At 35.9% G+C, this 24,976-nt stretch overlaps 1 protein-coding gene across 1 annotated transcript in view; it reads right to left on the bottom strand.

Annotated features, from left to right (window-relative positions):
• Nucleotides 1-24,976, bottom strand: part of LOC123249050 (solute carrier organic anion transporter family member 1B1-like) — a 56,278-nt gene that overhangs the window by 24,000 nt on the left and 7,302 nt on the right. Inside the window, 7 exon segments of the mRNA XM_044678017.1 lie at nt 817-982; nt 985-1,059; nt 2,391-2,489; nt 3,818-3,964; nt 4,189-4,310; nt 8,875-9,007; nt 14,077-14,218. Coding sequence (XP_044533952.1) covers nt 817-982; nt 985-1,059; nt 2,391-2,489; nt 3,818-3,964; nt 4,189-4,310; nt 8,875-9,007; nt 14,077-14,218 — 884 coding nt within the window.

Here is a 24,976-nt window from a genome sequence, read left to right on the forward strand (position 1 = left end):
GATGCATATTAAGCTTTTGGATAAATACAATCATAGAATCATAGAATGTTAGAGCTAGAAAATCACCAAAGCTATCTCCTTTCACAGATGACAAAACAAGGCCCAGAGATGGCATAATTTGTCCCAGGCCATGATGCTAGAAGAATGGTTTTAAAATCTAGTTCTCCTGATTTCTACTCCATTGCTATCTTTGGAACATGATGTTGCCTCATTGAATATTTCTGTCATTACTCAAGGGAGTAATCATTGCAATAATATTCTTCATAGATATTTATATAGTACATATTAAACAGAATATATCTGTTGAAGATAAACATATCAGAGTAGAGAGAGTAAATAGGGCAGAACTTTTGTTAGCATCTGAGATATAAAAGTTCTTTAATCTATTTTTTCTTTCAGTTTGCTTTATTCTGAAATCAGAAGACTTAGGTTCTAGTCCTATCTGTGTCTTTGGAGAAAGCATTTCAACTCTTTGGGTCTCATTTTTATTATTAAGTGAAAATATTGTATTAGATCATCTTAAGTTCCTAAGACCATTTCTTCTCTGTATGTGAATACTCAATGTGAATAATTATTTTTTTCATCTGGTAGATATTAAATGAAAAACTCTATTTTCCTTTCTTTTTCTACCTGTCACACACATTAATGGAAACCATTATAGCCAGAAGCTCTGAGTTTGGAAAACATTATTTTATATAGAATTATGCTTTCCACATTGAAATTTTATTGATATTTTAAAAGTGTAAGGGAGAATAGTCAGAGTCTCTTGTTTGCATAGATTAGCAGGAGTTAATTTCATTTGTGTCCTACTTATCTGCCAAACCTTTAGACTTCTTTGCTTTCTCAGGATTTCTAAAAATCACTTTTTGATTTCTATTGTCATTGCTACTAGATCCATCCAGAAGTGTTGAACTTACACTTTGTCTTCTTGTTTTCTTCAGATGCTTAGGAAAGAAAAAGAATGGCACCCCAGAAACAATATTAGCATTCCTGCTATGAGATAGCCAAGCCACCAAGCACCAACCCAGCAGGAATCAGTTGGTTCAATTGCTATAGTGCCTATGAAAAAAATTATTTTAAAGTCATTAAAAAGTCACAATTTGAGCATGTTTTATTTTAACATTTGCTACTACTTTCACTAAAGTTTAAATTATTCCATTTATATTTGTACAAGAAAACTTTTTATGCAAGAAAATTCAATATTAAAATATATTAGTGAAGTATACCAAAACAATTTAATCAATGAGAAATAATACCAATTAGTACAATTTTATTATATCAAAACCACATAGGAAAAGAGAAGAATAATTCTATTCATGATATTCATTTCACTATAACATAGCAATAAATGATCCATAACTGCTATATGTAAGTAATTGTGATAAAAAAAAGTTATCCAGTTTGGGAATATAAAGATGAAATTAGGCCCAGATCCTGTCTTCAAGTGCTTGAAGTTCAGCCATGTTATAAACTAAGCTATTTATCCCTAAAAGGCATAGTGGGAGGACAAATCCCAAACTATGGCACAGAATTTTATATTCTTAAACATGGAATGGACCTTTTATATCTAATCTAATTTCATCATTGAATTAAATTCATAATATCACCTTAATATATTTCTTTAGAAATGCTGTATGCCATAGTAGATTTGAGTATTGAGATAATACTCAGAAATACCTGAATTAAAATCATACCACAGACATATATTGACTATTACTCTAGCTAAATCTTAATTTCTCAGTGCCTTGGCAAAGTTCTCAGATTATAAATTGAAGAACAATTGCTGATACGAATTGGTTAGAATTTTTTTTTTACCACAACTCATGATACCAATTTATTCTTAGATATGGAAAACTTCCTTAAAACCTAAAGCACTTTTCTCACAACAATCCTTGTTTCCTAGGAAATACAAATATTATTATCCCAATTTTATATATGAATTTGTAGAGGTGAAATAATTGGGTCATATATAATATTAGAATTATAACTAGAATCAATGTAGAGCCCAAATTCACTGCTCCTCTCATTATACAACTTGTGATAGGATCCTAATCTATCAACTCCTCCGATATATTTTAAGCTATTTCTTTTCTTAATAACTGGGATGCTATCCTTAAGACTTCAATAATCCAGAATATAATAACAGTGCTAAAATTAGTTCACAAAAATATTTTTTGTAGAGAATTTTTTTCTAATAGTATGGGAGCAATATATATACTGAACTGAAAATTTATTCTCCATTGTTTCCCTACTCGCAAATAGAAAAAAATGTTATATCCTCATATTAAAATGTTGAGACATTGTGAGATGATTTAAGAAAATGAATGCAATGGAAAAAAGACTAATGAATAGAATTCTATAATTGTTTATTTGATCTATTTTATACTTACTTAGGTCTATGTATCCAATGTCCACATACAGTTTTGCACATAAAGATCCCAGCAGATATCCAATAAATGGGCCAGCCATTGTAATTGAATGTATAATCCCTGAAAAATTATGAAATAATTAAAATTTTCAAAGTAATATAGTTTCACTTTAGCTTTCTTTAACATACCTCTTTAATGAATATAACACTATATGATCATCTCCAAAAAAATCTTTTATTTAAAAAAATAATCTCCTGAAAAACAGTTCTTTTTTTCTTCATAACTTCTTTTTTTTTATGAAAAGAATGCATTGATGGAAGGGAAAGTGAAGTTCAAAGAGATTTTAAAACAATTATTATTATTACACATCTTAGTAATGTGATGCTACACACAAATTATTGGTGGGAGAATCAAACCAGTATTATTTGCTCTATAGTTAAATATGTGAACATTAGAGATGAAAACAAAGCTGAGGAGGGAATATGGAGGGCCATTTCAATTTTGAGGTCACTAGATTTACCCTATGGTATTGGACTACATGGCTTTCAGACAGTAAAGAATTCAGATATTAGTATGCAATAGTAAATAACAGAGGATATTTGTTCTCAGTGGACAAAGCCACCCTTTAACAAATTGGCTATGTGATTTGCTTCAATCAGAATCAATATAAGGAAAAGATTCTAAGTTTCCAAGACATGCTTGTAGGTTACTATCAAAAGTTGGGCAAGAAGGCTGCAGTTTAGGTCCTTAATAAGGAATGTCCCTTTTTATCCAAGGTCTCCCTATTTTATCCAGGGGAAAGGCTATTACTTTCTTAGATTTTTATTGGGATGAGAGATAAGAAGGCAACTTTAAGATCTTTATAGGTTGGAGACCCAGGAAACATTTATCTTGGAGGAGGAGGGAAAGAAAGGCAAGGTAAGACAGATTTGAAAAGTAGTCTTCTTAATTCTTGTGACTTTCCTGTCCAAAGCTAAAGTTCAAGAAAGGAGTCTATACTTGTTGAGAAACCTAATATACTTATGAAATTGAATGACTATCATTTAAAATCTTAGCACTATATTTAATATCTAAGGGCTACAGAAATGAGCTTGTTTAACTCCTGATAAAATCAAGAAGATAGAGCAGGGAGGAAGGTGAAGAGGGATTAGAAAGAATAATTTTTTTCCTAAATGTGCAAATATGAGCAGAATTGTTACTTTGTCCTTGATAAGCTAAATCACTTATATGTTTCTTTATCTTGTGATCATAAAATGCTTTAAATATTTCCTATATCTCCCTACAAAAAATGTTCTGTTTTCATGAATAACCGTAAGATGAAAATTCTATTTTCCAAATTGAAATGAAGTGGACTAATCAGAATTAGTCTAGCTTAGAGATGTGTTCCTGAAAGAAAAGAATAGAATCAAAGAATACAGTGGGGCCAAAGATAAAAAAAATTACATTACCTATGTAAAAAGTAGATTGTCCTTCTTTAGCAAAATTATCAATATATGTGATTCCCAGTGGTGCAAGTTGAGTTTCTCCAATCCCACGTACCATGTTTCCCATCATTACATATATCCACATGAATGAACCAGATTCATTTTTGCAACCTTTCAATACAAGAAGTTCAGTTCCTCAGCATAATATACTTATGTGTCTATATTATTCTATTTGAATATTTTATTATGTTTATGTCTCCAATTTTACTTTTATTTGTCCAGTTAAATACGACATGTATTTTCATACTCAAAGGGTTTATCTTAGGGTAAATGAATAAAACTGACATTGAAACATTTTCTTATTTATTTTTGAATTATTAACCATTAATCCTTACCTGACTGTACTAGAATGGATGATCTGTTATGGTCAGCTGAACTGAGATCAGTGGAGCAAGGCGCATGGGTTTCTGTTGAATTGTCAAGTGGCTTAGCATTTAATACTGAATTGAACCTGTAACTATGATAATATAGTTGGAATATTTTAAAAATATTTCCAAATTAAGCTATTCATAATTCACAATTTTGCAGACCAACCTTATAATACATTATTTAAGAAACTAATGGCTAAAAGAAGCATTTAAATATCAGCAAATGGATAAAAACACAATTCCCTTTCTCTATATTTTGTATGTCTGTGCATTTCACTGTATATATAGGAAAACATAGCTAAAGCCATTGAAACAGATAACTTATTAAAAGATCATGTTAGTTTCTGTTTAAATATTAAGTTAATTAGAAAGACAGATTATGATCACTTAGCTATAAAGGAAAAAGTGCAGTTGCCCTATGCAGAGGTGATAAATAATCAGAAGATATAAAACCCTAGGTAGGGTCTATTTAAGCCTATTTTGTGTATATTGAAAGCCTCTGAACAAATATTTTTATCAAAAATCTTTTGTGGCATTTATGTAGGTATCAGTACCATCTCCCCCTCTAAAGAAAAAGCAAACAATTTTTTCCCTCAAAGAATGGTTTGGTAGGTGTTGCTGTTTTTACCTAAAGAGTATTTATTCAGTAGTTCTTTTTCCTTAAAACCAATGGAGCCCACAAAAAATCCAAATATATTTGTTTAAACATTACCATGTATTAAAGAACATTGAGTATTATTATACTATATTTACTATGTTGCCCCTTCAGTAACCCCCTCTTTCTGTAATAGTCAACTTCTATTTCTCTACTGGATCATTTTATGCCATTTTAAATTATGCTAATAATGCTCTCATTCCAAAATACAAAAACCAGACAAAACACCTAAAAGTCCCTTTACCAGGTCTTTGAAGTTTTTCCTAGGTCTTTCTTCCTTTTCTTCACCAGACTGCTGAGAAGAAGCTACAATTTTAGCTTCTATTTCCTCTTCTCTCATTTACTCTTAAATTCTTTGCAATCTGTCTTTGGACCATATCACTAAACTTAAAATTCTCTCTCCAAAGTTAACAACGAGCTCTTACTTAATAAATCTGGTTGCATTTTCTTGTTCCCTTTTCTTCTTGATGTATCTGCATTTGACATTGCTGATGACTAACTTCTAGATTTGCTCTCATCTCTGAGATATCAAACTGCTCTCTCCCAGTAATCTACCTGTTAGACTATTCTTTCTCAGTATCCTTTGCTGGCATATTGTACCTATGACTTGGCTCTCTTTTTTCCTATAATCTTTCTCTTAATCATGTCATCAGCTTCCCAGTGGTCGTATTCCCAGCTTCAGTAGTCCTTCCCTCTGAGACTTTGGATACTATTACTGTCTGAGGAAGAGGAATAAAGTCTTAGAGAGTTACAATTTATCTGTCGTTTATGAAAGTGGCAAATCAGCTTTCATTCTTAAGTCCTTTAGAATTTTTGTGGCTTGAGCAAGATAATTGAGAGATAGGACTAAGAAAAAGTCTTCCCTGAGAAACTGACCTTTTCAGCTGTTAAGGAGACTATCTGAAGACATCTTGAGAGAGAGATGAATAGTGGAACTTCATTGACAATTAATATCTAAAGATACTTTTGCTATGAACATTCTCACATCTATTTCCTTATAAATAATGATTTATTTACTTATTGTCATATTGTGAATACTGTATACTTAGTAACCTTTTATGTTTATCTCAATCTAGGAAATGAGATTAAAATATTTGGAGGGAAGAGCAAAAGCTTAAAAGAAAAGTGGTTTTCCCACATTAAGTAAATAGTAAGCATTTAGAGCTATTTCAGTAATTTGTAAATAAATATCAGGACAAACCTTTTTATTTGTCTGGAGTACAAGATAACAATTAGTTAAGTAGCCAGTGAGGTAGCATGTTACATTTGGGTCATAGTTTCTAAATCCCTGTGATAGATGAAATGATTGTTTATATGCCCATGACTCAGTGATCTATCTAACCAGTCTCTCTCTTGCATTTTAATTCTCCATCACTTATTGCAAAAAAGACATCTCCAATAGTATGCACCAGAGATATCTCAAATTCAAGTTGTCCAAAACAGAAATCATTAGCTTTTTCCCCAAATTTTTCCTTAATCTAAACTTCCTTATTTCTGTTCAAGTCACATCATTCTTCCAATGTCCCAGTACATGACCTTGCTGTTATTCTTAACTCTTCCCTCTACCTGATTTAGTGGAGAAAGTGTTGCATTTAGACTAGAGAAGTACTGAGTTTGATCTTGCTTCTGATACTTAGTACTTTTTTGACCCTCAGCATGTCACTTAGCCTTTCAGGTCCATTTTCCTCATCTGTAAATATGTAATAGTATTTCACAGTATTGTTGTAAGCACCAAATGAGATCATATAGGTAAAAATTCTGAATGCCTCAATGTAGTTTATAAATGCCAGCTATTGCTATAACCAATCAATTTGTCAGGTCTTTCAGTTTCTATTTTATAACTTCTCTCATCCAACGCCTTCTCTTTACTCATCCATCTACCACCTGAGTTCAATTCCTCATTACCTCTCATGTAGACTATTTTAATGATCTCATATTTGATTTTATTGACTCGTCTCTTCCCGCAGATTTCCCTGTTTCACTTCCCTATCAAAAAAAAAAAAAACCTCCAGGAAATCCCTATGTTTTCTAGGATAAAATATAAACTTTATGTTTTTTAAAGTCTTTCAGAATTTGCTCCAAATATATTTTTCGACCCCCATAATGTATTATTCTCCTTTAAATATTATATTACCCACTGATATTTAGAGCATCACATTTTAAAGTACTCCCCAAAATTTACAGTGAAGAGAATATGACATTTTCACCTCATATTTTCAGTCTACTTCAAGCATATGATATTAGAGGTAGCAGGAATCTTATAGATTATTCATTTACTCCATCTAACTGTTTAATTTTACAGATTAAAATCTGAAGCTGGGAGAGATATAGGACCTTGGCCAAAGTTATACAACTAGTAACAGCAGAGCCAAGATCTGAACACTGGACTTTTAACTTTGGAGCGTATATTATTTATACTATATGCTGTTCTTTTGTTCCTCAATATTTACAAAGGCAATCTTAAGAATTCATTTATCGCATATGATAAACTTATCACTAGATAAATTCATTCTTAGGTAACATCAACATGGAGATTGCTTCAGCTTTGCTACCCAAACCTCATCAGTACTCTTGGTTGCTTCTGCCTCTCTTTCCCTAGCCTCTCTTTATAGAGGACTCAAAATAATAGCCATCTCTTCACTTGTAACTGGCTACTCTGTTTGGTTTTGATTCTACCGTCATTTTCATAATACCCTTTGCTAGATCCCATCTAGCACACCCCCTAGCATCAAATTTTCAGCTTCCTTTTGTGTTTTGCCTTCTATAAAATTATAAATCCCTTGAGTATATGGACTGCCTTTCTTATTATTATTTGCAGTCCCAGCATTTATAATGTCATACGCATAGTAAGTGCTTAATAAATTGTTTCCATTTTTTAAATTGTATATTGATGTAATCCAGAGACTAGTATATTTGCAAAATACATTGTTGGAGTTCTAATAACATTTTCATTATCATTATCATACCCTCAATCTGGGACTAGAGAATCCATTCATTATCCATATAGTTAGCACACAAATCTAAATTAAAGTTTTGAGATGAAGATAAGATCAAATAAGTCTAATTTTGCATTTTTAGTAAAAGAAAAATAAAGGTCGAGGCACTTGAAACATAATTTCAAATATCTAAACACCAACTGAATCACAGCTTTCACATTTTAAAAAATCATATGGGCAGTATTTGATAAAAGAACTTTGACTTTAGAGTCCAGACAATCCACATTTGTGATTTATAGCTGACATTGGCCATGATTTAGGACAAGTAATTGAACCTCAATTTCCTCCTAGTTTTTCTTGAAGATTGTAAGTTGTAAAACAAGTATTTCAGCAGAAGATCTGAATGTGGGGGCATAGTGATTAGGGAATTGCTTAAGGCAGTGATGGGCAAACTATGGCCTAGATCTGGCCTGCAGGGAATAGTTTGCCCATCACTGTCCTAAACCAATGAAATGCCAGATTCTTTTAGTATAAACTGTTTTTTTAAAATTCAAACATTTTGAAGATTGCTATAAATGGAATGCCTATTTTGGAGTTACAGAACAACAAGATGCTAAGCCAGAAAGTCAGCCCCTTTTTCCTCCTAGATCATGCTCTCTAACACATGCAAAATATTAATTTGATTAATTACTAATTAATCTGAACTAATGATGCTTTTTTCTCCTCTTGTCACCCAATTGGCAAAAAGCATTGCTTATTGTAGTACCTTATAAACACAGACAAAAATTACATATTTGATAGAAAGTTATTTTACTCACTTTCTGGGGTAAAAAATAAACATTTTATTGACTTTCCTGGGATTTATCAAACTTTTTTATTTATTCATAAATATAGGTAGGCTATAAAAGCAATTATGTCATCTAAACTAACACACACATATATAAATTCTATCCCATGTTTTCATAATCTTGGCAAAATTTCCAAATAAGAAATTATTTTAATAAGTCTAAAGATATGGAATTCTAATGTTATTTTTGGATGAGATTATTGTTTAATACTTACTATCCCATGAAGAAGTGAAGTAATGCAGTTAAAATACTTCCAACTCCCATAATGAAACACCCAGTTCCAATTAATCTTGATATGTGAGACTTAGTTCCGAAATGACTTACCAGTGTAATCATCAGCAAATTGCCTAGAAGTAGAACAATTGCACTTCAGTATAATTCAGTTCTCAAAACATAATTTTATGTGAACATTGGTCATATGAAGTTTTTGTTTTTGGTAGATATTGGAGAGAGTAAAAATTAGGTACAAAATATTCTAGCTATTATCTCTGTCCTCAAGGAGCTTAGAATCTAATTGAGGTGATAAAACCAACATAAATGAAATGGAACAATTATTTGACTGTGTTATCTTAACAACAATAATAAGATTCCATAAGCAGAGTTCAAATAAGAGGAAGAAGAATTAAAGAAATTCTCATGGAGGTGGTTGGACTCAAGCTAAGACTTGAAGGTATAATAGGACTTATTTTAAAGAAAGAACACCAGGATAGGTTCATGAAAAAGAAAAGAAGGAAGGTAACATGTTTTTTTTTTAAATGGTGACCAAATAGTTTAACTGACTATAATTGAGCAAGGAATGCCAAATCAATAAACAGTCCAAGCCTAGGACCTGGTCAAATTAAGATGGTATAATATAAATATGATCAGTGGCACCAAAGGTAAAGGAATGACACAATTGAATATGAAAAAAATGCCAAAATGTGATAGTCTATTTCTTTGAAAAAAACTTTTAAATTATTGGACTATGAATCAGACCTCACAAGTGATTTGGCACCTTGATTTCTTATGACTGACTCTTGTTATAGGGCAGTGTAATTATCCTGAAGTTGAAAAATAAAAGACAAAAGAATAGTACAGTAATAATTAAAAACCCCACTGATATGTTAATTCTGGGCAGGATATCATAAAGGACTACTGAATAATGAAAACAGTCATTTTTGCTAGTCAAACTCACTTTTGCAATCAAAACTGTAACACAGTCATCATAAGAAGTACAGATAAGTCTCAAGAGCTCAGCATAATCATTATACAGTAATAGAGTTATGCAAAGATATTTGGGGTATTTTTCTAAATCTTTTGTAACTTGAATTCTTGTTCCTTTTGGGAAAATAATCTTCTCTAAATGAATTGATTTACTAGGAAATAGAATAGATTTTTAAAATCATAGAAATTCCCAAATAGAGATGCAACATGACTTTATGTCATCATTTGTTACACATCACATAAAATTATGATACTTATCTAAGAGATATAAATCACTTTTTAGTGGCATGAGAATTCATATGATTTAAAAATTTTATTGAAGTCTATGATCTACAGAAAGGTCTAGGCTTGGAAAAATGGACTAATCATATCCAATGTGTTTAAAGTAAGGATTCACAATTAATTGAAGAATATGTATCAATATCTTCAAGCCAAATCACGTAATATAAATGTTTCCTGATTATTTTGTAAACTTAGTAGTTTAATAATTTATTTTATCTAGTCTCAAATAATTCATAGAGTACCTCTGTTTCTAATATAAAGGAATTTACATTCAATTATATTATCAGTAGAAATGGGGAATATAAGGAAACGAATTACTTAATAATAACTGGCATTTATGTAGTAGCTACTATATGCCAGGCATTATGCTGAGCACTTTACAAATATGATTTGATCATCACAACAACTGTGAGAAGTGCATGAAATTATTATCCTCATTTATAGATGGGGAAACAGAGATAAATATAATTTTAATGATTTGCAAATTGGTCAGAAAACTAGGAAGTGTCTGAGACTGGATTTGAACTCAAGTATACCTGACTCCAGACCTAGCACTCTATCTGTTGTATTACCTAGCTGCCTGATTTTAACTTAAAATAACATTTTTTTGAAGGAGTTTGAATTTTGTATGTGAATTCTTTGTTAAGACATATTGATGCCACTGCCTGATGGATTCACTAGTGAATTCTATCAGATATTCAAAGAGCAACTAATCCCAATACTACACAAATTATTTGATATAATAAGCAAAGAAGGAGTCCTAACAAATTCCTTTTATGACACAAATATGGTACTGATTCCAAAGCCACTATAAAGCAGCAGTCATTAAAACAATATGGTACTGGCTAATAGATAGAAGGGAGGATCAGTGGAATAGACTTGGGGTTAATGACATCAGCAAGACAGTATATGATAAACCCAAAGAGCCCAACTTTTGGGACATGAATCCACTATTTGACAAAAACTGCTTGGAAATTTGGAAAACAATATGAGAGAGATTAGGTTTAGATCAACATCTCACACCCTACACCAAGATAAATTCAGAATGGGTGAATGACTTGAATATAAAGAGGGAAACTATAAATAAGTTAAGTGAACACAGAATAGTATACTTGTCAGATCTCTGGGAAAGGAAAGACTTTAAAACCAAGCAAGAGTTAGAGAAAATTACAAAATGTAAATTAAATGGTTTTGATTATATTAAACTAAAAAGCTTTTGTACAAACAAAAATAATATAGTCAAAATCACAAGGGAAACAACAAATTGGGAAAAAATCTTTATAACAAAAAACTCTGACAGGGGGTCTAATTACTCAAATATACAAGGAGTTAAATCAATTGTATAAAAAAATCAAGCCATTCCCCAATTGATAAATGGGCAAGGGACATGAATAGGCAATTTTCAGGTAAAGAAATCAAAAGTATCAATAAGCACATGAGAAAATGTTCTAAATCTCTAATAATTAGAGAAATGCAAATCAAAACAACTCTGAGGTATCACCTATCACCTAGCAGATTGGCTAAAATGAAAGAAAGGGAGAGTAATGAATGCTGGAGGGGATGTGGCAAAATTGGGACATTATTGCATTGCTGGTGGAGTTGTGAACTGATCCAACCATTCTGGCTGGCAATTTGGAACTATGCTCAAAGGGCTATAAAAGAATGCCTGCCCTTTGATCCAGCCATACCATTGCTGAGTTTGTACCCCAAAGAGATCATAGATAAACAGACTTGTATGAAAATATTTATAGTCACGCTTTTCATGGTGGCAAAAAACTGGAAAAGGAGGGTATATCTTTCAATTGGGGAGTGGCTGAACAAATTGTGGTATATGCTGGTGATGGAATACTATTGTGCTCAAAGGAATAATAAACTGGAGGAATTCCATGTGAACTGGAAAGACCTCCAGGAGTTGATGCAGAGAGAAAGGAGCAGAGCCAGAAGTACATTGTACACAGAGACTGATACACTGTGGTAAAATCGAATGTAATGGACTTCTGTACTAGCAGCAATGCAATGACCCAGGACAATTCTGAGGGACTTATGGAAAAGAACACTACCCACATTTAGAGGAAGAACTGCAGGAGTGGAAACACAGAAGAAAAGCAGTTGCTTGAACACATGGTTTGAGGCAGACATGATTGGGGATTTTGATTTGAAACTACCACACCAATGCAATGATCAACAATTTGGAAATAGGTCTTGATCTATGACACATATTAGAGCCAGTGGAAATGCGCATCAGCCAGGGGTGGGGGGAGGGCGAGGGGTGAAGGGGAAAGTAGGAGCATTAATCATGTAACCATGTTAACTTTTCTAAAAAATGAATATTAATAAATGTTTAAAAAAAAGACATATTGAGTTTTAGAGTCATTCATTGATGTGTAGAGTCATTCATTGGAACAAAGAATTACATATGGTGAAATGCAACATGGACCTGGAAGTTGATTGAGAATTAGATTTGTGAAGCAAAAGGCCAATGTTTCATTTTGCAGTGAGTGAGCTATTCAATGGAGACAGAGAATAAATGAGTAATGTAGTAGTTAGAAGGCAAGTACAAGAAACAAAGTATATCATGAATGAGTAGTCAGAGAAATAGGAAGAAAATCAGTATAGTGTAGATTTCTAGAAATGGTTCTGGAAATCACTTCAGATATTGCCAAGCTCAACATTTTCATTTTACAGATAAAGGCATTTGACAAATTACTTAGTTGAATTCATAGAACTTGTTCTTTTCAGGAACAGGACTCAAACCAAACCTCCTGATTGTCCTATAATGTATTCACGATACCTCATGACTACAATATTTATGCTTCACAAATGAGGGAGGTTTTTAGCAGTGTAAAATCAATGGCAAAGGGGTAGAGAAAAGGGAATAAGTGTTTTTATATTACATTATATGTTCCTGAGACAGTGCAAAGTGTTTTTAAAAAACAAATATTATCTTATTTGACCCTTATAACAACCCTGTAATGTTTTTTGTTTTTTTTTTACATTTTTAAACCCTTAACTTCTGTGTATTGGCTCCAAGGCAGAAGAGTGGTAAGGGTAGGCAATGGGGGTCAAGTGACTTGCCCAGCGTCACACAGCTGGGAAGTGTCTGAGGCCTGATTTGAACCTAGGACCTCCCGTCTCTAAGCCTGACTCTCAATCCACTGAGCTACCCAGCTGCCCACAACCCTTTAATGTAATTGCTAGTATTATCCCTCTTTTACAATTGAGGAAACTGAGGCCAAGAGATTTTCTTTAATGGAAGAAGAGGGAGAGGGAATTGAAAGAAAACATTTTAGATTTCTTTCCAAGAAAGACTATAATTCTCTTTTCTTTGTCTCTTGTGCCTGATAATATTGGCTGGCCAATGAGAGACTGGAGTGCTCTATTGCCATCTGATCCTGTGGAAGATGAGAAAGGTCAATAAAGATTTTTATATTTGGCTCTGAATTTAAGCCTTGGAAGAGATTTCAGAGGACATCTAGCCCAGCCCATCTTTAATTAAGAAATTCCTTTACCATGTTCTTTATATAGACAATCCAGCTTTTGTTTGGAGACCTCCAGTAGAGAAGAGACAAATTACCTCCTAAAGCAGCCCAACCCTTTGGATAGTTCAATTGTTCAAAAAGCCATCTTTATACTAAAGTTAAACCTGCCATTTTTGTAATTTTCAAAATTCATTTAATAAACCTGTTATTAATGAAAAGGAGAAATATATTGTGGCATTAGAATGAAATAAAATGTTTTATGGTTAATATAGTAAATTTTGCATATTCAATGATTTGATGGAGGGAGGAGAGAGATAGAGAGATAGAGAGAGAATTAAGAATTTACCTTTAAATTGGACAGCAATTAATTTAGTAGCTGCCAGATTTGCAATTATTTTTCTTTTCAAGGCCCAAGACTAGCTACTAATGATTACTCATGAAACAAAAATTACCTATTTCAAAGCTTCCATCAATTAAACCAGCTGCAGATGATGTTGTGCCAAATCTTCTTTCTATCTGAGTGATTGAACTTTTCACGACAGCTCCTGCTAGTGTTTTGCACACAAAGCTGAATGACAGGGCCACCACAAATATCTATTCAAGAGACAGAATAGGTAGGAAAGTACAGTTGAATAAAAGCCCACTAGTGTTCCTATGTTAGTGTATATCAACTTAAAACAAGTTTGCCCTCTACTTTCACAAATATCTCATTTACTTTTCTTATTATTTTCACCTTTGTTGTAAGATTTTAGTATAACAATATTAACCTTACCACGGATTCCTTTGGCCCAAGTTTCACAAGTTCCAGGCAGAATAGCCAGAGCAGTGACAATTAAGAGTCAATTATCAATAATTCTTAGGCAACTAGATGAAATAGTCTAAGGCAACTACAAAATATGCAATATATTCTCCCTAACATCTAACATATTAACAAAAGTTAACTATCAGGGGAGTAAAGCATCTGGGCTTGTTTCAAGATAAAAGTCTCAGATTCATACAGGACTAGCAAGAAGCAAATAAGTACTTGTCTATGACAGTGTTCAGGAGATGTTTGTTGGGGAAATTATAAAAGATTATAATTCAAACTGAAATTAAGAAAGATGTGGAGACTAAAGGAGTTGTGCTAGAACTATTCAAGTATTGTTCTAGAGTAGGCAAAAGAGCTTGATAAATGCCTCTCCAAGTTGGCTTATTCAAGAGATTCTAGGATTCTTTAATGAGAGGGGAAATATAAGTAGGATTAGCGACTTAGAACTGGAAAGGATTTTTATTTATTGAATTCTTTGCTCCTTTAAAAAAGAATCTAAGTTTAGACAAATGAAATGTTAGGTCATACAGACAAGAAGTTATGAATACAGATAAATTCAACTCAGAAATAATCTATAAGAAGATAATGAGGGAGTACATTATTATAGAACTTTAGCATTGGAAGGATTCTCAAGAACAATCCGTGTAGAATCATTTGTGAAAGTATCTGGAGTCAGAGAATCTGAACTCGAGCACCAAATTTTGAATTATAGAACCTGAGTTGAAATTTCAGTTCTGTTACTTAATACTTATCATGTGACTTGGGACAAGTCACTTTTCCTATTTTTGCCTCATTTTCCTTACTTGTGAAATAAAGACAAACATTAATTGAAAACCTAGCCACTTTCAAGCTTTAAATCCTAATGTCTTATGAAAGGAGAAAGTAAAGGGTGAGGTATTTAATTGAAGTAGGAGAGAGGGGCAAAAAACTCTCCCCCCCCCATCTCCTGGATGAATATAGCACTTTTAGATGTCTCCATAATGAATTCTAACATTTTCTGTCTCCTCTAACTTTATCCTTCCCTCTACTGCCAAAGGTGTCCTTCTTGTAATACTGATCTAATTGTATTACTCCCTTACTTAATAAACTCCTGTGGCTCCCTAATCACTTCTAGGATCCATAAAAGTCTTTCAAAAGGCAATCAAAATCTTTCAAAATCTGCTCTCCTTCTCCAGCAACTTTTCCAGACTTCTTATATCTTATACCTCAGACCACATCTCAAGTACTTTGTGATCTAGTGGAATTGATGTTGTCATTTCTTATCTTCCAACCCTAAGCATTCTCACTATTTTCCCACTAAACTTAGAATGCTCTCACCCTTCATCTCTGCATTTTTATTTCTCTGGCTTCCTTTAATTGCCATCTAAAATACCACCATATGTTGGTATTAGCAAAAAAAACCACAGTGAAATATCAACAATATAAACTTAAACTATGTGTAGCTGATAATAAATGAAAGACTTGGGGTAGAGTCAAAATGACAGCATATTAGCAGGAAAATCCTAAAGCTGCTCTGAATTTCCTTCCAAACTGATCATTAAAAAGCTTATCAAAAGGACAGAAGTCAAAGCAAGATGAGCAAAGGGACTCTCCCACTAGACATAGCATGAGACAGTAAGAGGGAATTTCCATATTAAAAGGGGGCAAAACTGCACAAAGGAGCAAAACTGCACAAGGAAAAGTGTAGGCTGACCCCCCACATACCCTTACCCCCAACCTATTATACTAGAGGCCTGCTCTTATTGACACGAGTGCCATTCGTTCTGTTCTCAAATCATCACCAGAGAACAGCACGATCATAGGTTCTATCCAAGTGAAAGGGGAAACTGGGAAAACACAGAGAGTCTCAAAATTGAAATGAAAGATGATAAAGCTAAATCCTCTCACCATAGAACATATTTTTCTCTTAATTCCTGAATGTCCCTCAAACTTTTTGGGGCGAGATTTTTTTGTGCAAAATCATCCATTGCTATTCCTCGGTCAATTGGAGGATGATGAGAAAGAACTCAATGCAGGAACTATCTTTGAAATCCCCAAAGATATTCCTGAAGAGGTTTGGGCAAAACACTTCACAGATGAAGGAGTTTTAAAGTCAGCAACACCTGTGAGGATAGAAGTCAAAGGAGGTACCCCTCCAAGAATACCGCAGTATAGATTGAGTAAAGAAGCTGTCGAGGGTATAACACCAATCATACAAAGCCTCCTCGATCAAAACATACTGGTGCCAACTATCTCAGAGTATAATGCCCCTATCCTGCCCATCAAAAAAGCAAAATTAGATGCTCAGGGAAAAATTCAATGGAGATTCATCCAGGATTTGAGGGCAATAAACAACATCGTAAAGAAATGCCATGCAGTGTTTCCAAGCCCCTCTGCTATAATCTCTGAAATCCCTAGCAATCACAGATAGTTTACTGTCATCGACCTCTGTAGTGCCTATTTTTCCATACACCTCGATAAGTCTTGTCAAAAAATCTTTGCCTTCACCTAAAAAATTGCCCAGCTCATGTTGCAAAGAATGCCACAGGGATTCTGTGATGCCAGGTCATTGTTCTGCAAAATCCTAAAAAAAGACCTGGAAACCATCAAATTCAAAGAAAGCAAACTGTTATACTATGTTGATCATATACTTTTAATGTCCCCAAACTCAAAAGTGTGCCAAAGAGATAATAAGATCCTTTTGCAAGAACTCTGCAAGAGAGGGCACAAGGTGTAAAAAGGCAAATTACAGTGGGTATTGCCAAGAGTAGAGTACCTAGGGTTTGTCTTGGAAAATGACACAAGAAAATTTTACAAGAAAAGGATAGCAGAAATTCAAAAGCTGTGTAATCCAACAACCAAAAAACAGCTATGTGCAATCTTAGGAGTGACAAGGTTCTGTAGGCAATGGGTTCCTGGGTACAGTCTGATATCTAAACCTCTAAACAGATTTAACCAGGAAAAAAACTGCAATACTTATATTGCCCGCTCTTGGAATTTCAGATTACTCCAAAGAATTTCATCTTTTTGTCCATGAGGACTGTGTAAATGAAATTAGCTCAAGCCCAATCATAGTTAAAACTCTAGCCACTAGAGATAATGTCAACCCCACCTCCCTTAGTGGGGAGGGGACATGAGTTACCCACACGTGACAATAAGTAACAAATCAAGAACAAGGGACTGCCCTTTGGGCAGTCCAAATCAGTGTAGAGGCTGCCATTTGTCCACTTGAATTAGAGGTGGACCCACAGGAAGTGATGAAAGACACTATCTCTTCAAGTATGTTGGTAACTTCCTGTTGAGGCAGTTCCCGCTTTGAACTTGGTGCTGAAGGATCTCTGCTAAGACCTCAGGCAGCTTCTCCTCTGAATTGTCACGTGGGTAAGTTAGGCTGACTTCCTTGGCCTACCTTGGCATTTCCAGACTCTCTACCTTAAGTAGGCTTCTTGCCTCTCTGATTGCTAAGGTCTTGTGGCTTGTAGCCTAGTTTAATTAGCCTTTTAACCCTCTCTCCATCCAGGCCTCTGCAGGCCCGGACTAGCCTCTCCCTCTCTCTATTTCCCTGCCTTCTACCTTCTTAATTGTAAATAAACTACCATAAAACCCATCCTGACTCAGGCCTATTTTAATTATGGAATCAATCTGAATTATTGATTCCCGGTGACCACACCTTAATATACATATATATATATATACATATATATATGCATATGTATATATATTATATAATTTCTAAATATTACAGGACAAAGGAGTAGCTTCTGGAGTATTGGTACAAACCCTAGGACAACAATTCAGACCTGTGGCTTAGTATAGCTCTTAGATGTGGTGGCCAGAGGAATGGCTCGGTGTCTCTGAGCGATAGCTGCAGTTGCCCTCATGATAAAAGGTAACCTGAATTGGTTCTTGGAGGCAAGCTAATAGTTTATTCCCCACAACAAATAGAAAATATGTTTAAAAAACAGCAATTTACAAGCTTTTACATCTCAAAGGCTATCCCAATATGAAATTGTGTTATTAGGCAACGAGAACATAACCTTGAAACATTGCAAAGAGCTTAACCCAGCCACCCTGATCCCCGATCTGCCAATGAAAGGAGAACCAGTGCACAGCTGAAAAGACACTTTAGAACTCGTGCAAAAGACTAGGGAGGATTTGACAGATACTCCACTATCACACAGACCTAAACATGTACACAGATGGTTCTTCATACATATTTGAAGGGAATGATACACGAGAGCAGCTGTTGTAACTCAAACAGATACACTATGGTATGCATCCTTGCCAAAAACCATGAGTGCAGAAGGGACAGAAATCTTAAGTCTAACAAGAACTCTTCAAATTGGGAAAGGCAAATGAATAAACAATTTCACGGATTCCAGATACGCTTTTACAGTCCTACATGCTGCTGGACAAATCTGGAAATATAGGGGATTCATAACATCAGGAGGAAAACAGATTGCATACAGGGACATTATTCTGCAACTTCTAGAAGTAGTACAACTACCCAAAGAAGTAGCAGTCATGCCATGCTGGGGCCACACTCTTGGGGAAGATAGCACATCATTAGGGAACCATAGGGCAGACATAACAGCAAAGTATGGAGCTAGATTTGATCCTATGCATGTTCTGAATTTCACCCTTGTGGAAGAGGATAATTTAAAACAAACCTATAGCTCAGGGGTTGGCAACATATGGCTCTCAAGCCATATTTGGCTCTTTTGAGGGCCAGATATGGCTGTTTCTGCAGGAGCCATAAAGTCAATTTTTTTTCAGGTGCTGTTACAGGAGCGCACACTGTGAGCACTGTACTGCTCTCACGAAATTACATTTTAAAAAATGTGGTATTTATGGCTCTCACAGCCAAAAAGGTTGCCGACCCCTGCTATAGCCCAAGGGATGTTCAGGACTGGAAGAAAAATCTAGTGGCCAAACTAGTGAATGTCATATAGTTCTCTGAGCTAGGCAAACCCATCTTTCCAAAAACTCTATACTACTCAGTTTGCAATGCCATTCATGAAAAAGGACATTATGGCACCCAGGCATTAATCAATTAAGTATGATGTTTCAGGTTAGCACCTGGAATCTCCCCCTATGCCATACAAGTTTGCCAAAAATGCAAGATCTGTTTTCAGTTCAATCAGGGAGTTTGTAGAAGAAAGGTCTCTTTGGCGTACACTCCATTTGAATGCTTGCAGATAGACTATATATGCATGCCCAAAGATAAAGGATTCAAATATGCACTTGTTATAACTGACCGGTTCTCAAGGTGGCCAGAGGTTTTTCCCTGCCAGAAAGAACAATGCAATGTTTGTGATAAAATATCTACTGAAAGAAATCATTCCTAGATTTGACATACCCAATAGTATGGGCTCAGACAGAGGGAGTAATTTTACTCATGCAATACTCCAAGAAGTCTACAAGAATCTAGGAATAAAAAGGAATTACCATGCCATTTATCATCCAGAAAGCACTGGGCAGGTGGAAATATTCAATAGAGAAAAAGACACTTATTGGAAACTCATCTAAAATGGACAAATGCTAAATTTCTGGCAGAGACAAGGAACAATCCCAACCTAGCATCATGGCCTGAGCAACATCAAGTTCTAGAGCTGTCATCTCATGCAAACATGTCATATCTCAGGAGATGCAGGGAGGACTTGGCAGAGGCGATGAGACTCCATGCCAAACAATCAAATGCATGGGGCTCATTTGAAAAGTTAAAGCAAGGGGAGGAGGAACATTCAAGCTTATATCTAGATAGACTTTTGGAAGCTGGAGAAACTATTCTAGGGTTCAGGGATATGACTGCTGAAGACAACATTCAGCATATCAGGAGGCAATTTGTAAAAGGGAGTCAAAATTACATTCAAACCTATTTTAGACTGCATTGCCCACAATGGGAGACCATGCCCATTGAGGAATTGAGAAAAACAGCAGCTTATGTCCATGACTCAAAGGATGGTGACTCTAAAACATCTAGAAACTCTGAAAAAGATAGAGAGATTGCTGAGCTTAAAAAGCAATTGAGGGAAGCTCAGAAGGCCAGAGAGGTAGAAGAAATAAAAAATATGGCTCTGATGTCCAACAATCAGAGGAGCCGAAGCAGGCCTAGGCAATCTAGTGGCAGTGTTAACAACAAAATTAAGAGATGTTTCCTTTGTTCAAAAATTGGCCACGTGGTATGGGATTGTAGATATAAGTCTCAGATTAACTTTGGAAACAGGAATAATAACAATAACAACAGGAGGAATACATACTACAATTCCAGATACAATAATAACACCAACAATAATAACAACAGGGACAACAATAGTAGATACAGTGATAAGGTTAAGGCCAAATGTTGTGACCATGACTGTGCAAAGTTTAGTAGGTCCCCAAGCTTGTCAAAAATGGAAGAATACCTGTCCCAAGGTGCTAGACCTTGTACATTATGAACCGAGAAAGCAGCCTTAGAGAAAGCAGTTGTTGCAAGAAAAAAGAAAGGCAGTGATAATGATGTAGCAGAGGAATGTGAGAAGAACAAAATGGGTGCAGAAAATATTATGAATTATGGGTTGGAGGAAGTAACACAAAGTTACAAAGATATGACTGAGGAGGAATTGCAAATGGAGGAGGATATAATAGAAATTAAGGAGAGAATTTATGGGAAAGGAAACAGTGATATGGGGTACACTGACAGAAAACCAGGCACATCTGCACAAGTTCTTGATAAAAGCTTGAAGAAAGTAGCATTCCTTGATTCTCACTATGAGGGGACAGAACCATTCTGTAGTAAGACTGTGGATCATTTACATGTACAGCAAAGCCAAACAGCAAGGGCAATGAATATAGACAAGTGTTCTAATGGGGATCTCTTAGAAATGGACAGTGTCAATAAGGGAGATGAGCTCCTACAGACCATTGAGAAGGAAAGTGCTGAATTCTAAGACACAGGCACTACCTCTTCTCTATCACCAACTAGGGAAACTGGAAGGGAAAGTGAAAACTCTAGTAGCTACAAGTCTAGAGGAATTTTAAAGCTAGATCCTGGAGCTAGAGAATTTGTACCAAGCCTACTTCAGGGTCAAGTGCATGAAGATGTAGCATACTTTCAAGCCTGTGATACTCCAAAGAGAGCTGCCTTTGGAGTAGATTCTGAGTTAATGCATTTAAAGGAATTCAGTTTAATAAATGTCAGTAGCCAAGAGAGGAACAAAATGGCATCAGTAGGGACAAAGGAAGAATCTACAACACTGACTTTGTTTCCTATGCAAAATACATCTAGAGTTGAGTTTCCTGTTACTGACATGGAGTCTAGGGAGCAAATACAAGAAGAAAACATAGACTCACAGGATTGGGATGCTGACATGAACCAAAAATACATTCCCAATCCTGTAGAATTTCCTTTAATGCAGAGAAATACCTCTCCTGAATCTAACTTTGCTAAAGTCCAGCAAAGCATGTTCAGTGAAGAGAAGGATACTCTACCTTACTCATGGTCTGGAAAAACTGAGATACATTTTGACACTGATAGACCCATGAACAGTTCAGGGATGCCAATTCAGGCATTGGCAGTCCAACAAGCCATTGTTGAAGGAGACTTACCATCATTACACTCACAGAATCCTGAGCCAGCACAGACAGAAGTCCTAGAACAAGATCAATGGGATTTAAGGGACATAGAGATAGAAACACCTTTGGTACCTGTTGATCAGACAGCTAAAGACAGGGAACCTTTGGTTATGGTGACAATAGGAGATCAAATCTATCCTGCTCTTATTGATACTAGAGCAACCCTATCTGTGTTGACATCAGCACCAGAAAATTGTGCACTAATGGGGTCTGTGAGAGTAAAAGGAGCCACTGGGCAAATGGAGTTGGTGCCCAAGCTGAGATCTAAGATGGTGAAAATAGGCCCAATGACTTTAGATCATTCTTTTTTGTTGATACCCGGTTGTCCATCCAATCTCCTGGGGAGGGATTTTCTTTGTAAATTAGGTGCCACTATCCAGTGTGATAGGTCAAGACAGATATTCCTACACTTACCCAAACAGTCACTCAAGCACCATCCCTTGCTATTCCTGGGGCAAGTGGAGGGTGATGAGGAGGAACAACACATAGGGAGTATCTATGAAATACCAGAAGTTATCCCAGAGGAAGTTTGGGCTAAGCATTCAACCGATGTGGGAATTTTAAAATCTGCCACCCCAGTTAAGATCGAGGTGAAAGAGGGTACTCCACCTAGAATCCCTCAGTATAAGTTGAGCAAAGAGGCCACAGAGGGTATCAGACCCATTATCCAAAGTCTCCTGGAACAAGGCATTTTGGTCTATACTATATCTGAGTACAACACACCTATTTTACCCATTAAGAAGCTGAAGAAAGATCCAAATGGCAAGACACAATGGCGTTTTGTGCAGGATCTAAGAGCAGTGAATAATTTTGTTAAGAAGGGACATGCAGTGGTACCTAGCCCGGCAAATATCATCGCCGAGATTCCAAGTAATGCAGCCTGGTTCACGGTCGTGGACCTGTGCTGTGCATATTTTACTGTACCTCTGCATGAGTCCAGTCAGAAGATTTTTGCATTTTCCTGGGAAGGGAAACAACTCTGCTGGACACGAATTCCACAGGGATTCGCTGAAAGCGCGAATATCTTTTGCCAAATCCTGCAAAGAGATCTTGAAACCATCATATTCACTGAGAGCAATCTAGTACATTATGTGGATGACCTTTTGCTAATGTCACCAAGTGCTCGAATCTGTCAAAGGGACAGCAAATATCTGTTGCAAGAGCTATGCAAAAGGGGACACAAAATTTCCAAAAGTAAGATTCAGTGGGTGTTACCATGTGTAAATTACCTCGGCTTCGTGTTGGAAAAGGGTATAAGACGGATTTTCCAAAAGAGAGTTGAACATATACAAAAGCTGTGCATGCCTAAGACCAAGAAGCAGCGCCGTGCAATATTAGGTATCACGGGTTACTGTAGGCAGCGGATACCTGGTTATAGTCTGATCTCAAAACCTCTAACAGACTTGACTAGGAACAGTCTCAGAACCTTTAAAACTGACACGGGAGGGGGCAGCTGGGTAGCTCAGTGGAGTGAGAGTCAGGCCTAGAGATAGGAGGTCCTAGGTTCAAACCCGGCCTCAGCCACTTCCCAGCTGTGTGACCCTGGGCAAGTCACTTGACCCCCATTGCCCACCCTTACCAATCTTCCACCTAAGAGACAATACACCGAAGTACAAGGGTTTAAAAAAAAACTGACATGGGAGCACAAGCATGCTATAGAAAAACTGAAAACAGCGGTGTTGACCAGTCCTGCACTTGGAATCCCTGACCATCCAAAACCATTTCACCTGTTTGTGCATGAGGACAAGGGAATAGCCAGTGCAATGTTGATGCAAACTCTTGGGGATCAGTTCAGACCAACAGCCTATTATAGCTCCCAGTTAGATGTTGTGGCTAGGGGGATGCCACCATGTATGAGAGCAATTGCAGCTGCAGCCCTAATGGTTAAGAAATCTTCAGATCTGGTTTTGGTATGTAGGATTATGCTGTGCTCCCCTCATCAAATAGATACCATCTTGAAAAACAGCAACCTGCATGTGTTTACTTCCCAGCGCTTATCCCATTATCAAATTGTGTTGCTGGGCAATGAGAACCTAACTTTCCATCGTTGTAAGGAGATCAACCCAGCTATACTAATGCCAGACTTACCATTAGAAGGAGAACCCATCCATAGCTGTGCAGAAACCTTGGACATGGTTCAAAAGATGAGAGATGACCTGACGGATATTCCTTTGGTCTCTCCCGATCTCACTTTATTTACTGATGGTTCTGCATTTGTGGTAGATGGAGAACGGTATACAGGCGCGGCTGTTGTAACTCAAAATGAGACTTTGTGGTATGCAGCTCTACCCAAGTCCATGAGTGCTCAAGGGGCTGAAATCCTGAGTCTCACCAGAGCTTTAGAAATTGGCCAGGGTCAAAGGTTGAATGTTTGGACCGATAGTAAATATGCATTTAATGTAGTACATTGTACAGGCCAAATCTGGAAATATAGGGGATACATAACAGCTGGTGGGAAGGAGATAGCCTATGGGAGCCTTATAAACCAACTCCTGAAAGCTGTCCAGTTACCTAAGGAAGTGGCAGTAATGCATTGCAGGTCACATCAAAAGGGTACGGATGAAGTCTCATTAGGAAACAGGAGGGCAGATGTACCGCAAAATTTGGAGCCCGGTTTGGCCCAGTCCTTGTGCTGAACTTCTCTTTGGTGGAAGAAACAGATCTAAAACAGGCATACTCCCCGAGGGAAGTGAAGCACTGGGTAAAAAATCTAGGGGCCAAATTAGTGAGAGGTGTATGGTTTTCTAGTGAGGACAAACCCATTCTTCCAAGATCTTTATATAATATCCTATGTAATGCATTGCATGCCAAAGGCCATTATGGGACACAATCCTTAGTAGATGGTATTCTACTGGACAGCTCCTGGTATATCTACTTGTGCAATTAGAACATGCCAAAAATGCAAGGTTTGCTTGCAATATAATCAGGGCGTGACCAGAATTAAGGGA

This window comes from Gracilinanus agilis, chromosome 5 (assembly GCF_016433145.1).
Source record: "Gracilinanus agilis isolate LMUSP501 chromosome 5, AgileGrace, whole genome shotgun sequence".
NCBI lineage: Eukaryota > Metazoa > Chordata > Mammalia > Didelphimorphia > Didelphidae > Gracilinanus > Gracilinanus agilis.